General features: G+C 53.1%; 1 protein-coding gene across 6 annotated transcripts in view; it reads right to left on the reverse strand.

Annotated features, from left to right (window-relative positions):
* Positions 1-3,661: 3,661 nt before the first annotated feature.
* DCTPP1 (dCTP pyrophosphatase 1) overlaps positions 3,662-15,792 on the reverse strand; it is a 38,847-nt gene continuing 26,716 nt past the window's right edge. For 4 of the 6 annotated variants that reach the window (XM_066577646.1, XM_066577644.1, XM_066577647.1 and 1 more), the window contains 3 exons: positions 8,321-8,390; positions 6,314-6,424; positions 3,662-4,385 (listed from right to left, as the gene is read on the reverse strand). In XM_066577646.1, the coding sequence (XP_066433743.1) occupies positions 4,130-4,385; positions 6,314-6,424; positions 8,321-8,376 (423 nt within the window). In that variant the 5' untranslated portion in view covers positions 8,377-8,390 and the 3' untranslated portion in view covers positions 3,662-4,129. Of the gene's footprint in view, positions 4,386-6,313; positions 6,425-8,320; positions 8,391-10,668; positions 10,764-12,350; positions 12,467-15,792 lie in introns of those variants that run through there. The other 2 variants (XM_066577645.1, XM_066577648.1) reach the window with 2 other exon arrangements.

The raw sequence follows: 15,792 nt of genomic DNA on the forward strand, positions 1-15,792 counted from the left end.
TCCCTCCAGGCAACTATTGTAGTACTGCCCAAAGTTTGTAAACCCCCTGATGACCCCTCCAATTTCAGACCAATTTCTTTATTAAACGTGGATGTAAAAATATATTCCAAGATCTTGGCGAGGAGACTTCTGGAGGTTCTCCCGGAGATCATCCACCCCGACCAGGCTGGGTTTGTGAAAGGTAGACAGGCATCGGATAGCACACGCAAAATAATTAACCTCCTTCATTCCCTGAAGTCCTCCCTCCTCCCAGTGATCATGCTCGCACTCGATGCCGAAAAGGCTTTTGATCGCGTCCATTGGGACTACACATTTTTTGACACTGGGGAGGTTTGGTGTAGGAGAAGGGTTACAGAGAGCTATCCGAGCCTTATACTCCGCGCCCTCGGCTAGGACGTTGGTGGATGGGACTCTGTCCGAGCCGTTTAAAATAACTAACGGCACGAGACAGGGCTGCCCGCTGTCCCCTATACTGTATGTCCTCTCGATTGAACCGCTGGCAGAGGCTATTAGGACATCGCTGGAAATAAGAGGGATCCCTTTAAATCTCCGCCAGCATAAGATAGGATTGTTCGCAGATGATGTGATTCTCACTCTGTCGAACCCGCTAAGCTCTCTGAGAGCGGTCCAACACACCCTGCAGGAATTTAGTAATGTCTCGCAGTATAAACTGAACATTGATAAATCCTTGATTATGGAAGTAAATGTCCCAAGGGATTTGAAAGACGCCATAAAAAAAGAGTTCCCCTTTAAGTGGCGAGAAAAAGACCTCCCCTATCTGGGAATAGGCTTGTCCCCTGACACAAATGACGTGGAAAAAATTAATTTTCCCCCATTGCTGTCCTCTATACAGAAGGATCTGGATCGTTTAGCGAGGCTCGGTCTGTCATGGTATGGCAGAATTATGACGTTTAAAATGAAACTTCTACCCAAGATTTTGTATGTCTTTCGGGTTTTGCCGATTGACGTCTCTCCTAGTACGCTATCTAAACTCCAGAAACAATTATCAAATTTTATATGGGAAGGTAAAAAACCTCGTCTCGCGTTACCCATACTAGCTATGCACCGATCCAGGGGCGGAGCGGATATTCCAAATGTGGAAAAATACTTCAGAGCCTCTCTCCTGAATCAGACTAGAGGATGGCTTTCGCGGGAAGACAAGATGGGTTGGGTCGGTCTGGAAAGCAACTTTGCTAAACTTAGTTCGTGCAGACCTATGCTTCTGGCGGCGTCCCTGGAAACTATGATTAATCACCCGAACCTACTAAATAACTTGAAAGTTAACGCAAAACATCTTTCCCCCACCACGATCGCTTCTCTTAAGGTCTGGAAGGACTTAACCGCAAAATTAGCCTCATACGACACGCTGGGTCTCCCACAGATCCCTCTTGAGACAATTTGCCTGTTCCTCCCAGACCTGGATGTAAAGGACTGGAGTAGTAAAGGTATAGCAAAAGTGTCGGATTTAATGTCGGGTAAAACAATGAAACCTTTCAGGATGCTCGCTTCTCAGTATAATTTACCTCCACATGACCTATATAAATTTACAAGAGTAGCCCACTTCATACATAAATCCCAACTACACACACAATTAAAATTCCGCAGGAAGCCATAAAAAGAATCTGCGCCTGCTCTGTATTGGACAAGTCAGATACGAGGTTCTTTTATGATATATTAACAAGCAACAATATCCCCTCTAAAAGAGTCCATATGCTGAACTGGGAAAGGGAATTGATGACAACTATCCCAATGGACAGCTGGAATAACGCGTTTAAACTAGCAGGGACAGCTACTAAAGGGATGGGAATCCTAGAAGTACAAATTAAGATTAATACGCGTTGGTATTATTCCCCAGCACTAATTAGCAACAGATTCCGTAGAGGGGACGGGGCCTGCTGGAGGGAATGTGGAGGTAGAGGCTCCCTCTCACACATTTTTTGGTCCTGCCCAAAATTGAAGGTCTACTGGAGAGAAGTATTAAACCTATTAGACAAAACCCTACACTTCCAGATACGTAGAGAGGCGGAACAGGTCCTGCTGTTGGTGGGTCTGGAGGGACTTCCCCCTCCGTCCAGAAAATTAGTTGGCCATGCCCTGATGACCGCGAAAGCAATAATTGCAAAGCACTGGAGGAAAGCAGACCCCCCGATGTTCTATGACTTTGTTGCTAGGATGTCCGAACAAAAAATATTTGAAAGATGGTTGGCGTTCAGAGAAAATAGTATACTGAAACACGAGAAGATGTGGAGCGTGTGGAGGGAGCCTACATAACTAGTTATAAGTGAGTACTTCAAGATGCCTTTCCTTTTTGTCCTGTTTTATTGTTATTAGTTATTTAATGTAATTGTTAGTCCCCTTCTATATATATTGAACACCACGAGATGTTGGGACTTTTGTTATATGGACTGTTAATTGATAGACCCCAGATCTCTTCCAGATGTATAAGCCAGATATACATAGTGTATGTTATCTTTTCTTTCTCCCTTTCAAAACTGAGGCAGAAAAAAAAGCTTTAAGACAGATTAGAATAACAATGTTTATAATGCTGTGGTGTAATAAGTACTGTCTTCCAAATGTTCATACTCATGTAATGTTTATGTTCCTCAAATAAAGAAAAATAAATTAAAAAAAAATAAATAAAAAATAAAAAAAATTGATTAAAAGACCAGAAAAATTGTGTGGGGCTGTTCTGCTGCTGTATCTGCGGTTTTAATCAAGGTGGAGAGAATTAAGAACAGTCCCAAATACCAGTCAATTTTGACCCCAAACCTTCAGGCCTCTGCTGAAAAGATAAAGGTGAAGAGGAATTTCACCTTTCAGTACAACGACTCAAAGCAATCTTTACCCACCAAGGAAGAGCGGGCAACGATTCCAAGTCAAGATGTGCCATGCTGATAGACACCGACCCAAAGAGACTGAATGCGGTCATAAAGTCAAAGGGTGCAAGTATTAGTGTTAGGGTGTGCATCCTTATGCAAATATATTGTTCGAGTTTTATTTCCCCCGCTCTAAAAGATGTCAGTTTGCTTTCCAATGGAACGGGTCACATGGAGGGTGGAGATAAATCTGAAATGATTCATCTTTCTAGGAGACACACTTTTTTTCCTCATAGCCTTCTTCAGCCTGCTTTCGTAAATCAATACCACCCCCCACCCCCACCCCCACTTGCCTCCCCATCCCTGCTGATCTTCACTTCTGGAAGGGAGTGATGAAAAACACAACACTGGGTCACGTGAGCACTGCAGCTGCCCACTGGCTGATTGGCTGCAGCGGTCCCATGGCCTTTTTGTCTGGGGTGTTATGGCTCCCTGCAGCCATAAGTGAAGACCGGCGGGGGACCGGAGTGTGTCATCTATTTTGCTAGCGCAGGTTGAACAGGTTTTTTGTTTTTTCTAAAAAGTCGATCCCTTGAAAAACTATTTACAGAAATTCTTACCTCATCTGGCTGATGCATTAATGACTTCCATCACACCCACCTCAGGCCACGTGTTTATCAGGCCCAGTCACAAGACCACCAATCGACAATAACATAAAGCAGCAGCCAGTGCAAAGCTGATGAGCCCGCAGCAGAGCGAGGAGGAAGACGACTATAAGGTGTGCCCCCCCCCCCCCACACACCCTATATCATACTGCATCTAAAGAGGACACCAGACAATATGCCGGAGAGAAGTCATTTAATCAGTTAACATGATAAAATTCATCGCAATCTGAAGAGAAAGGAAGAACTGTACACGATGGTGTAAGAAACCACAGAAATTGACTCAAAAATAGAGATGTGCAACCAAAAACCACGATCCACCCACAATACCCCAGAAGAATGGAGCGCTCTAGATTCAGCTGCACTGATCTCTACAGCCAGGTATGTGAGGGCAGACAAATAACGTAAGCAGTGGAGAGTCAGCTCATAGGACAAGGCAGAGGATGACCCACGAGCTCTCTGAAGGTTGATAAGCCGCTTCCTGTCGCAGCTCAGATGTCACATCTCACCTCTGCAGCTCAGGAGAATAAAAACCACAAAAACTGTTCAAATAAACGCCCTAAAATGAGAACATAAAACACAAACTGGCACACGTAGGAACCGAGGGTACCAAAGTCCAAGAGGAAGCAGGGGCTTCCAACTCCGAACCTGCTAAGCCACCGCACCGTCTGTCTGGTCCTCTTCACTGTACTCCGTATACTTCTTGGCACTGCCCTGTACCCGCTCAATTGGATATTTCTTGGCATTTAACTCCATCTTGGCAAGTACGGCACGGGGGAGATCCACATGGCACTTCTCTGCTAGTTCCAGGAGGTAAATGAGGACGTCACTCAGCTCGTGCTGGACAGACTCCTTCTGAGATGGCGTCCAGTCAGGGAGACCTTCCAGCACCTCACCCTTCCACTGGCTGGTAAGAGAGTTTACAGAATGTAGACAACCTGCCACTCACAGAAGACTCAACCCCACAACTCATTATTCACAAGACCCAACAACCCCCACATCCTGCCTGCCACAAAAGACTCCACCCCAACTAATGCCATCATTCTCAAAACCCAATAACTCCTATCCTACCTGCCACTGAAGACTCCATCCCAACTCATGCCATCTTTCTCAAAACTCAATAACTCCCATCCAACCGGCCACAGAAGACTCCACTCCAACCCACGCCGTCACTCAAAACCAAACAGCTCCCATTCTACCTGCCACAGAAGACTCCATCCTGACTCATGCAGTCTTTCTCAAGACCCAACAACCCCCACATCCTACCTGCCACAGAAGGCTCCACCCCAACCTATGCCGTCATTCTCAAGACCCAACAACCCCCACATCCTACCTGCCACAGAAGGCTCCACCCCAACCTATGCCGTCATTCTCAAGACCCAACAACCTCCACATCCTACCTGCCACAGAAGGCTCCACCCCAACCTATGCCGTCATTCTCAAGACCCAACAACCTCCACATCCTACCTGCCACAGAAGGCTCCACCCCAACCTATGCCGTCATTCTCAAAACCCAACAACCTCCACATCCTACCTGCCACAGAAGGCTCCACCCCAACCTATGCCGTCATTCTCAAAACCCAACAACCCCCACATCCTACCTGCCACAGAAGACTCCACCCCAACCTATGCCGTCATTCTCAAAACCCAACAACCCCCACATCCTACCTGCCACAGAAGACTCCACCCCAACCTATGCCGTCATTCTCAAGACCCAACAACCCCCACATCCTACCTGCCACAGAAGACTCCACCCCAACCTATGCCGTCATTCTCAAAACCCAATAACTCCCATCCTACCTGCCACAGAAAACTCCATCCCAATTCATGCAGTCTCTCAAAATCCAACAACTCCCATCTTACCTGCCACAGAAGACTCTACTCCAACCCATGCCATCACTCAAAATCCCACAACTCCCACATCCTACCTGCCACAGAAGACTCTACTCCAACCCATGCCATCACTCAAAATCCCACAACTCCCACATCCTACCTGCCACAGAAGACTCAACCCCAACTCGCCATTCTCAAAACCCAACAACCCTCCACATCCTACTCACAGAAGACTCCACCCCAACCCATGCTGTCACTCAAAACCCAACAACCCATGTCAACACTCACACAAGAACTGTTATGCTGCCACTCAAATGAATGAACTGCCCAATGACTCCTATGCAACTAGGCCACCCATCACCTGAGACCTTGGCTTCCCCAGCAACCCACAGGAGACCTGCCAATATCCCTGCCTCCAACATCCCACCACTTACAGCACCTCCCTCTAACGGCTAAAGGTACCTTTACACGGGGCGATTGTTGGACGAATAAGCGCTTCGCCTCCATTCACTGAACAACTATCACTCCTGTGTGAAAGCACAGCATCAATGTCATTTGCAAGACGGTCGAGCACTTAGCCTGGGAGTTGTCCTGGGTAAAGGCACCTTAAAAGAGAACCTGTCACATTCCCACATAAACCAAGTTCTGGTGCTGTGAGGCGGGGGAAGGATTTTTTATACTCACTGGCTCCCGTGATCCAGTGGTGTCCCTCACGGATATTGGCACGTGGCATAAAAAGCGTAATGTTTTCAGAGTCCCACGCGTTCCCACACTTTTATAGGACAGCAGTGCACTGGACTCTGAAGTCAGATTTTCATGCCGCATGCTGGCTTCACCAAGTGACTGCGCTGGATCGCAGGAGGCTACACAAAAATCCATCCCGTCTCCCTGTCCCCTCGCCTAATAGCAGGTTTATGTGCGGCCGGGTTCCCTTAATGACGGAGTCAAGTGTGTGTTTCCCCTGCTTTCATTAATAGCACGGCACAGTCTAGCACTACTCACAAAAGCTCCGCCAGCTCCCCGACTTCTCCCACCAGCGCCAGCAGCAGGCTCCTCGGTTGATGAAACTTGTTCCAGTCTCTCTCAGCGGTGAAGCGGGACTGCAGGCGCCGTCTGAGAAAAAGAGTAGACGCATCATGTCAGCAGCAAGGCCACAGGACCGTCCCAGGGACACAGACAAGGACTACCCCCCCCCCCAGCTACCCTACGCTGTACACCCCCCCCCCCGCAGCCCCCGTACTCTGCCCCTTCCCCCCCCCCCGCAGCCCCCGTACACCCCCCCCACAGCCCCGTACACCCCCCCCCACAGCCCCCGTACGTCCCCCCCCCCACAGCCCCCGTACGTCCCCCCCCCACACACAGCCCCCGTACGTCCCCCCCCCCACACAGCCCCCGTACGTCCCCCCCCCCCCACACAGCCCCCGTACGTCCCCCCCCCCCCACACAGCCCCCGTACGTCCCCCCCCCCCCCCCCACACAGCCCCCGTACGTCCCCCCCCCCCCCCCACACAGCCCCCGTACACCCCCCCCCCCCCACAGCCCCCGTACATCCCCCCCCCCACAGCCCCCGTACATCCCCCCCCCCCCACAGCCCCCGTACATCCCCCCCCCCCACAGCCCCCGTACATCCCCCCCCCCCCACAGCCCCCGTACATCCCCCCCCCCCACAGCCCCCGTACATCCCCCCCCCCCCCACAGCCCCCGTACATCCCCCCCCCCCCACAGCCCCGTACATCCCCCCCCCCACAGCCCCCGTACATCCCCCCCCCCCCACAGCCCCCGTACATCCCCCCCCCACAGCCCCCGTACATCCCCCCCCCCACAGCCCCCGTACATCCCCCCCCCACAGCCCCCGTACATCCCCCCCCCCACAGCCCCCGTACATCCCCCCCCCCCCACAGCCCCCGTACATCCCCCCCCCCCCCCACAGCCCCCGTACATCCCCCCCCCCCCACAGCCCCCGTACATCCCCCCCCCCCCCACAGCCCCCGTACATCCCCCCCCCCCCACAGCCCCCGTACATCCCCCCCCCCCCCCACAGCCCCCGTACATCCCCCCCCCCCCCACAGCCCCCGTACATCCCCCCATCCCCCCCCCCCACAGCCCCCGTACATCCCCCCCCCCCACAGCCCCCGTACATCCCCCCCCCCCCCACAGCCCCCGTACATCCCCCCCCCCCCCACAGCCCCCGTACATCCCCCCCCCCCCCACAGCCCCCGTACATCTCCCCCCCCCCCCACAGCCCCCGTACATCTCCCCCCCCCCCCACAGCCCCCGTACATCTCCCCCCCCCCCACAGCCCCCGTACATCTCCCCCCCCCCACAGCCCCCGTACATCTCCCCCCCCCCCACAGCCCCCGTACATCTCCCCCCCCCCCACAGCCCCCGTACATCTCCCCCCCCCCACAGCCCCTGTACATCTCCCCCCCCCCCCACAGCCCCTGTACATCTCCCCCCCCCCCCCAGCCCCTGTACATCTCCCCCCCCCCCCACAGCCCCTGTACATCTCCCCCCCCCCCCCACAGCCCCTGTACATCTCCCCCCCCCCCCACAGCCCCTGTACATCTCCCCCCCCCCCCCCACAGCCCCTGTACATCTCCCCCCCCCCCCCCACAGCCCCTGTACATCTCCCCCCCCCCCCACAGCCCCTGTACATCTCCCCCCCCCCACAGCCCCTGTACATCTCCCCCCCCCACAGCCCCTGTACATCTCCCCCCCCCCACAGCCCTGTACATCTCCCCCCCCCCACAGCCCCTGTACATCTCCCCCCCCCACAGCCCCTGTACATCTCCCCCCCCCCCCACAGCCCCTGTACATCTCCCCCCCCCCCCACAGCCCCTGTACATCTCCCCCCCCCCCCCCACAGCCCCTGTACACCCCCCCCCCCCCACAGCCCCTGTACATCCCCCCACAGCCCTGTACATCTCACAACAGACCCCACCCCAAATCCCCTACAACTCCCTTCCCGAATCACTCGTACTCTCTACATTCTCCACGACCCCCTCTTACATCTCCTCCATGCTTGGGGAGTCGCTGAAGCAGAATTCTGCTGGGGAGTCACTCATGATGATGCTGAGACCTGGGAAGAGAGAGAAATGAGAGCTCAATGTGACATTAGAGATGAGCGAGCATACTCGTTAAGGGCAAATACTCAAGCGAGTATCGTCCTTTTCGAGTACCTGTCTGCTCATCCGCAAAGATTCGGGAGCCGGTGGGGGATCTCTCTCACTCCCGCAACCCACCGCTCACCCCCGCCGGCCCCCAAATCTTTGCGGACGAGCAGGTACTCGAAAAGGACGATGCTCGCTCATCTCTAGACAACATACATTCTCCACACGCTGCCCCCTACAGCCAGTTCCTCCTATTCTCATCCCACCATTCCAAAAACCCTTCATTTCACCCAAAAACCCCCAATCCGACAAGGTGGGGGGAGGGGGGGCGTGTGAAGATATGGGAGGGAGGGGGATTGCTGGGTGACCATGTGGTGGGGAGGATTGCTGGGTGACCATGTGTTGGGGGGATTGCTGGGAGGGCGTGTGATGAGGTGTGGTGGGATTGCTGGGGGGCTATGGGATGAGAAGGTGTGGTGGGGGGATTGCTGGGGGGGGGGGCGCGTGTGATGAGGTGTGGTGGTGGGGGGATTGCTGGAGGAGCCGTATGCTGAGAAGGTGTGGTGTTGGGGGGATTGCTGGGGGAAGGGGGGGAATCGTGTGATGAGGTGTGGTGGGGGGGATTGCTGGGGGGGGCGTGTGATGAGAAGATGTGGTGGGGGGGGCGTGTGATGAGAAGGTGTGGTGGGGGGGATTGCTGGGGGGGGCGTGTGATGAGAAGATGTGGTGGGGGGGCGTGTGATGAGAAGGTGTGGTGGGGGGGGGATTGCTGGGGGGGGCGTGTGATGAGAAGATGTGGTGGGGGGGGCGTGTGATGAGAAGATGTGGTGGGGGGGATTACTGGGGGGGGGGGCCGTGTGATGACAAGGTGTGGTGGTGGGGGGATTGCTGGGGGGCCGTGTGATGAGAAGGTGTGGTGATGGGGGGATTGCTGGGGGAGCCGTGTGATGGTGGGGGGATTGCTGGGGGGCCGTGTGATGACTGTGTGGTGGTGGGGGGATTGCTGGGGGAGCCGTGTGATGACAAGGTGTGGTGGTGGGGGGATTGCTGGGGGGCAGTGTGATGACAAGGTGTGGTGGTGGGGAGATTGCTGGGGGGCCGTGTGATGACAAGGTGTGGTGGTGGGGGGATTGCTGGGGGGCCGTGTGATGACAAGGTGTGGTGGTGGGGGGATTGCTGGGGGGCAGTGTGATGACAAGGTGTGGTGGTGGGGAGATTGCTGGGGGGCCGTGTGATGACAAGGTGTGGTGGTGGGGGGATTGCTGGGGGGGCCCTGTGATGACAAGGTGTGGTGGTGGGGGGATTGCTGGGGGGCCGTGTGATGACAAGGTGTGGTGGTGGGGAGATTGCTGGGGGGCCGTGTGATGACAAGGTGTGGTGGTGGGGAGATTGCTGGGGGGCCGTGTGATGACAAGGTGTGGTGGTGGGGAGATTGCTGGGGGGCCGTGTGATGACAAGGTGTGGTGGTGGGGGGATTGCTGGGGGAGCCGTGTGATGACAAGGTGTGGTGGTGGGGGGATTGCTGGGGGGCCGTGTGATGACAAGGTGTGGTGGTGGGGGGATTGCTGGGGGGCAGTGTGATGACAAGGTGTGGTGGTGGGGAGATTGCTGGGGGGCCGTGTGATGACAAGGTGTGGTGGTGGGGGGATTGCTGGGGGGCCGTGTGATGACAAGGTGTGGTGGTGGGGGGATTGCTGGGGGGCCGTGTGATGACAAGGTGTGGTGGTGGGGGGATTGCTGGGGGGCCGTGTGATGACAAGGTGTGGTGGTGGGGGGATTGCTGGGGGGCAGTGTGATGACAAGGTGTGGTGGTGGGGAGATTGCTGGGGGCAGTGTGATGACAAGGTGTGGTGGTGGGGAGATTGCTGGGGGGCCGTGTGATGACAAGGTGTGGTGGTGGGGAGATTGCTGGGGGGCCGTGTGATGACAAGGTGTGGTGGTGGGGTTGCTGGGGGGACCGTGTGATGAGAAGGTGTGGTGGGGGGGGGGGATTGCTGGGGGGCTATGTGATAAGAAGGTGTGATACGTCCAGAAGAGAAGCAAATGGCAGCATCAATGGTGTAGCAAAAAAATATAAAGTTTTATTGCTTCATACAGCAGGCAACGTTTTGACTTTAGCAGTCTTTATCAAGCCTAACATACAGCCACTAGTACAGAGTTTATATAGCAAATGACAGACAAAAAAAAGACAGACACCCCCCCACAGGGAGGTAATTATCACATATGTTAACTGCAAACACTAAAAACCTGGGTAAGCTCCATGTGCTGGGCTGCTCCACCGATGTCATATCGCACTCGGCGTCCCAATACTGCCATAGTGCGAACACACAATAGTCGGCCGACTACGCATGTACGGGCCGCCAACCAAGACGTCAGGCTCATAAGGCTGTTTTGCCAGCCACAATATGGCGCCCGCAAACAGGAAGGGTCGGTCCTGTATTACATATAGGGAGATTTAAATAGAGGCACATGGAGTTGCCAGCCACAAGATGGTGCCACAATCCCCATAATAGTAGTGCCAATCACAGACCAAATAAGTATGTAGTGAATGGCTATTAGAAGGAAGCAAATGTAAAAAGCAGTATGTGTATGGTGTGGACTAAGAGAAGGCGATACAAGGCAAGACATATAGAAGCAAGTGTAAGAAAAATAATGATAGACAAAAAATTAACAGAAAAAAAATAAACAGAAAAATTGAAAAAAATGAAAATAAATGGAAAAAAAGAAAGTGAAACATAAGAAATAAAAACTACAAAAAAAATAAAAGAAAAAGTAAAAGATAAAAAAAAGAAAAGTAAAAATAGAAAAGGTGTGGTGGTGGTGGGGATTGCTGTGGGGCGTGTGATGATGAGGGGGGGGGGGGGGGGAGATTGCTGGAGGGGCCGTGTGATGGGGGGGGGGGATTGCTGGAGGGGCCGTGTGATGAGAGGGGGGGGGGGATTGCTGGAGGGGCCGTGTGATGAGGGTGGGGGGGGGGGATTGCTGTGGGGCGTGTGATGAGGTGTGGTGGGGATTGCTGGGGGGCCGTGTGGTGGGGGGGGGATTGCTGGGGGGGCATGAGTGATGAGGTGTGGTGGGGGGATTGCTGGGGGCCGTGTGATGAGAGGGTGTGCTGGTGGGGGATAGCTGGGGGGCCATGTGGTGGTGGGTGTGCTGTGGACAGTGTGATGAGGTGTGTGGGGCATTGCTGGGGGGGGGGGGGGATGAGGTGTGTGGGGGGATTGCTGGGGGGGCATGAGTGATGAGGTGTGGTGGGGGGATTGCTGGGGGCCGTGTGATGAGAGGGTGTGCTGGTGGGGGATAGCTGGGGGGCCATGTGGTGGTGGGTGTGCTGTGGACAGTGTGATGAGGTGTGTGGGGCATTGCTGGGGGGGGGGGGGGATGAGGTGTGTGGGGGGATTGCTGGGGGGGCATGAGTGATGAGGTGTGGTGGGGGGATTGCTGGGGGCCGTGTGATGAGAGGGTGTGCTGGTGGGGGATAGCTGGGGGGCCATGTGGTGGTGAGTGTGCTGTGGACAGTGTGATGAGGTGTGTGGGGCATTGCTGGAGGGGGGATGAGTGATGAGGTGTGTGGTGGGATTGCTGGCAGGATGTTTGATGAGGTGTGTGATGAGGTGTGTGAGGGGTTTGCTGGGGGGGGGGGGCAGCTGTGTGATAAGAAGGTGTGGTGGGGGGATTGCTGGGGGCCGTGTGATGAGAGAGTGTGCTGTGGACAGCGTGATGAGGTGTGTGGGGCATTGCTGGTGGGATGTGTGATGAGAGGTGAGGTGTGCTGTGGACAGTGTGATGAGGTGTGTGGGGCATTGCTGGGGGGATGTGTGATGAGCGGTGAGGTGTGCTGTGGACAGTGTGATGAGGTGTGTGGGGCATTGCTGGTGGGGTGTGTGATGAGCGGTATGCTGGGGAGTACAGCACACACATGCACTTACGGCTCTCCAGTTAGTTGTCTGACTCAGTTAAAACTCCGCGCCAGCAGAGCACACAAATACCACGTGGCCGCGCTCAGTGTCCAATCACAAGTCCGCCCTCACAGCTCTTATGCATGCTACTACTAGTGGGTAAAGGACCTGTGATGACGTCATGACCACGTGACCAGACTCCTGTGTGGGCGGGGCCATTCTAGAGTTTCGCAGGAAATTTTGTTGCTGGACCAGAACTCTATTCATTTTATTGGAGTAGCAGCAGATGGCAGCGATCATGTACTGTGTGCACGGGGGCAATGCTCTAATCTCTATGTCATATACTGTGTGCACGGGGCAATGCTCTAATCTCTATGTCATGTACTGTGTGCACGGGGGCAATGCTCTAATCTCTATGTCATGTACTGTGTGCACGGGGGCAATGCTCTAATCTCTATGTCATGTACTGTGTGCACGGGGGCAATGCTCTAATAATCTCTATGTCATGTACTGTGTGCACGGGGCAATGCTCTAATAATCTCTATGTCATGTACTGTGTGCACGGGGGCAATGCTCTAATCTGTATGTCATGTACTGTGTGCACGGGGGCAATGCTCTAATCTCTATGTCATGTACTGTGTGCACCAAGGCAATGCTCTAATCTCTATGTCATGTACTGTGTGCACGGGGCAATGCTCTAATCTCTATGTCATGTACTGTGTGCACGGGGGCAATGCTCTAATCTCTATGTCATGTACTGTGTGCACGGGGGCAATGCTCTAATCTCTATGTCATGTACTGTGTGCACGGGGGCAATGCTCTAATCTCTATGTCATGTACTGTGTGCACGGGGCAATGCTCTAATCTCTATGTCATGTACTGTGTGCACGGGGGCAATGCTCTAATAATCTCTATGTCATGTACTGTGTGCACGGGGGCAATGCTCTAATCTCTATGTCATGTACTGTGTGCACGGGGGCAATGCTCTAATCTCTATGTCATGTACTGTGTGCACGGGGGCAATGCTCTAATCTCTATGTCATGTACTGTGTGCACGGGGGCAATGCTCTAATCTCTATGTCATGTACTGTGTGCACGGGGCCAATGCTCTAATCTCTATGTCATGTACTGTGTGCACGGGGGCAATGCTCTAATCTCTATGTCATGTACTGTGTGCACGGGGGCAATGCTCTAATCTCTATGTCATGTACTGTGTGCACGGGGCCAATGCTCTAATCTCTATGTCATGTACTGTGTGCACGGGGGCAATGCTCTAATCTCTATGTCATGTACTGTGTGCACGGGGGCAATGCTCTAATCTCTATGTCATGTACTGTGTGCACGGGGGCAATGCTCTAATAATCTCTATGTCATGTACTGTGTGCACGGGGGCAATGCTCTAATCTCTATGTCATATACTGTGTGCACGGGGCAATGCTCTAATCTCTATGTCATGTACTGTATGCACGGGGGCAATGCTCTAATCTCTATGTCATGTACTGTGTGCACGGGGGCAATGCTCTAATAATCTCTATGTCATGTACTGTGTGCACGGGGGCAATGCTCTAATCTCTATGTCATGTACTGTGTGCACGGGGGCAATGCTCTAATAATCTCTATGTCATGTACTGTGTGCACGGGGCAATGCTCTAATCTCTATGTCATGTACTGTGTGCACGGGGGCAATGCTCTAATCTCTATGTCATGTACTGTGTGCACGGGGCAATGCTCTAATCTCTATGTCATGTACTGTGTGCACGGGGGCAATGCTCTAATCTCTATGTCATGTACTGTGTGCACGGGGGCAATGCTCTAATCTCTATGTCATGTACTGTGTGCACGGGGCCAATGCTCTAATCTCTATGTCATGTACTGTGTGCACGGGGGCAATGCTCTAATCTCTATGTCATGTACTGTGTGCACGGGGGCAATGCTCTAATCTCTATGTCATGTACTGTGTGCACGGGGCCAATGCTCTAATCTCTATGTCATGTACTGTGTGCACGGGGGCAATGCTCTAATCTCTATGTCATGTACTGTGTGCACGGGGGCAATGCTCTAATCTCTATGTCATGTACTGTGTGCACGGGGGCAATGCTCTAATAATCTCTATGTCATGTACTGTGTGCACGGGGGCAATGCTCTAATCTCTATGTCATGTACTGTGTGCACGGGGGCAATGCTCTAATAATCTCTATGTCATGTACTGTGTGCACGGCGGCAATGCTCTAATCTCTATGTCATGTACTGTGTGCACGGGGGCAATGCTCTAATCTCTATGTCATGTATTGTGTGCACGGGGCAATGCTCTAATCTCTATGTCATGTACTGTGTGCACGGGGGCAATGCTCTAATCTCTATGTCATGTACTGTGGGCACGGGGGCAATGCTCTAATCTCTATGTCATGTACTGTGTGCACGGGGGCAATGCTCTAATCTCTATGTCATGTACTGTGTGCACGGGGCAATGCTCTAATCTCTATGTCATGTACTGTGTGCACGGGGGCAATGCTCTAATCTCTATGTCATGTACTGTGTGCACGGGGGCAATGCTCTAATAAGCTCTATGTCATGTACTGTGTGCACGGGGGCAATGCTCTAATCTCTATGTCATGTACTGTGTGCACCAAGGCAATGCTCTAATCTCTATGTCATGTACTGTGTGCACGGGGCAATGCTCTAATCTCTATGTCATGTACTGTGTGCACGGGGGCAATGCTCTAATCTCTATGTCATGTACTGTGTGCACGGGGCAATGCTCTAATCTCTATGTCATGTACTGTGTGCACCAGGGCAATGCTCTAATAATCTCTATGTCATGTACTATGTGCACCAAGGCAATGCTCTAATCTCTATGTCATGTACTGTGTGCACGGGGGCAATGCTCTAATCTCTATGTCATGTACTGTGTGCACGGGGGCAATGCTCTAATAATCTCTATGTCATGTACTGTGTGCACGGGGGCAATGCTCTAATCTCTATGTCATGTACTGTGTGCACGGGGGCAATGCTCTAATCTCTATGTCATGTACTGTGTGCACGGGCAATGCTCTAATCTCTATGTCATGTACTGTGTGCACGGGGGCAATGCTCTAATCTCTATGTCATGTACTGTGTGCACGGGGCAATGCTCTAATCTCTATGTCATGTACTGTGTGCACGGGGGCAATGCTCTAATCTCTATGTCATGTACTGTGTGCACGGGGGCAATGCTCTAATCTCTATGTCATGTACTGTGTGCACGGGGCAATGCTCTAATCTCTATGTCATGTACTGTGTGCACGGGGGCAATGCTCTAATCTCTATGTCATGTACTGTGTGCACGGGGGCAATGCTCTAATAATCTCTATGTCATGTACTGTGTGCACGGGGCAATGCTCTAATAATCTCTATGTCATGTACTGTTGTGATAGACATGATGATTATTTATAAAATGTCTATCGATTAATATAACCCAAATGTATTTTGTTGT

The sequence above is a fragment of the Eleutherodactylus coqui genome, chromosome 8 (assembly GCF_035609145.1).
Source record: "Eleutherodactylus coqui strain aEleCoq1 chromosome 8, aEleCoq1.hap1, whole genome shotgun sequence".
NCBI lineage: Eukaryota > Metazoa > Chordata > Amphibia > Anura > Eleutherodactylidae > Eleutherodactylus > Eleutherodactylus coqui.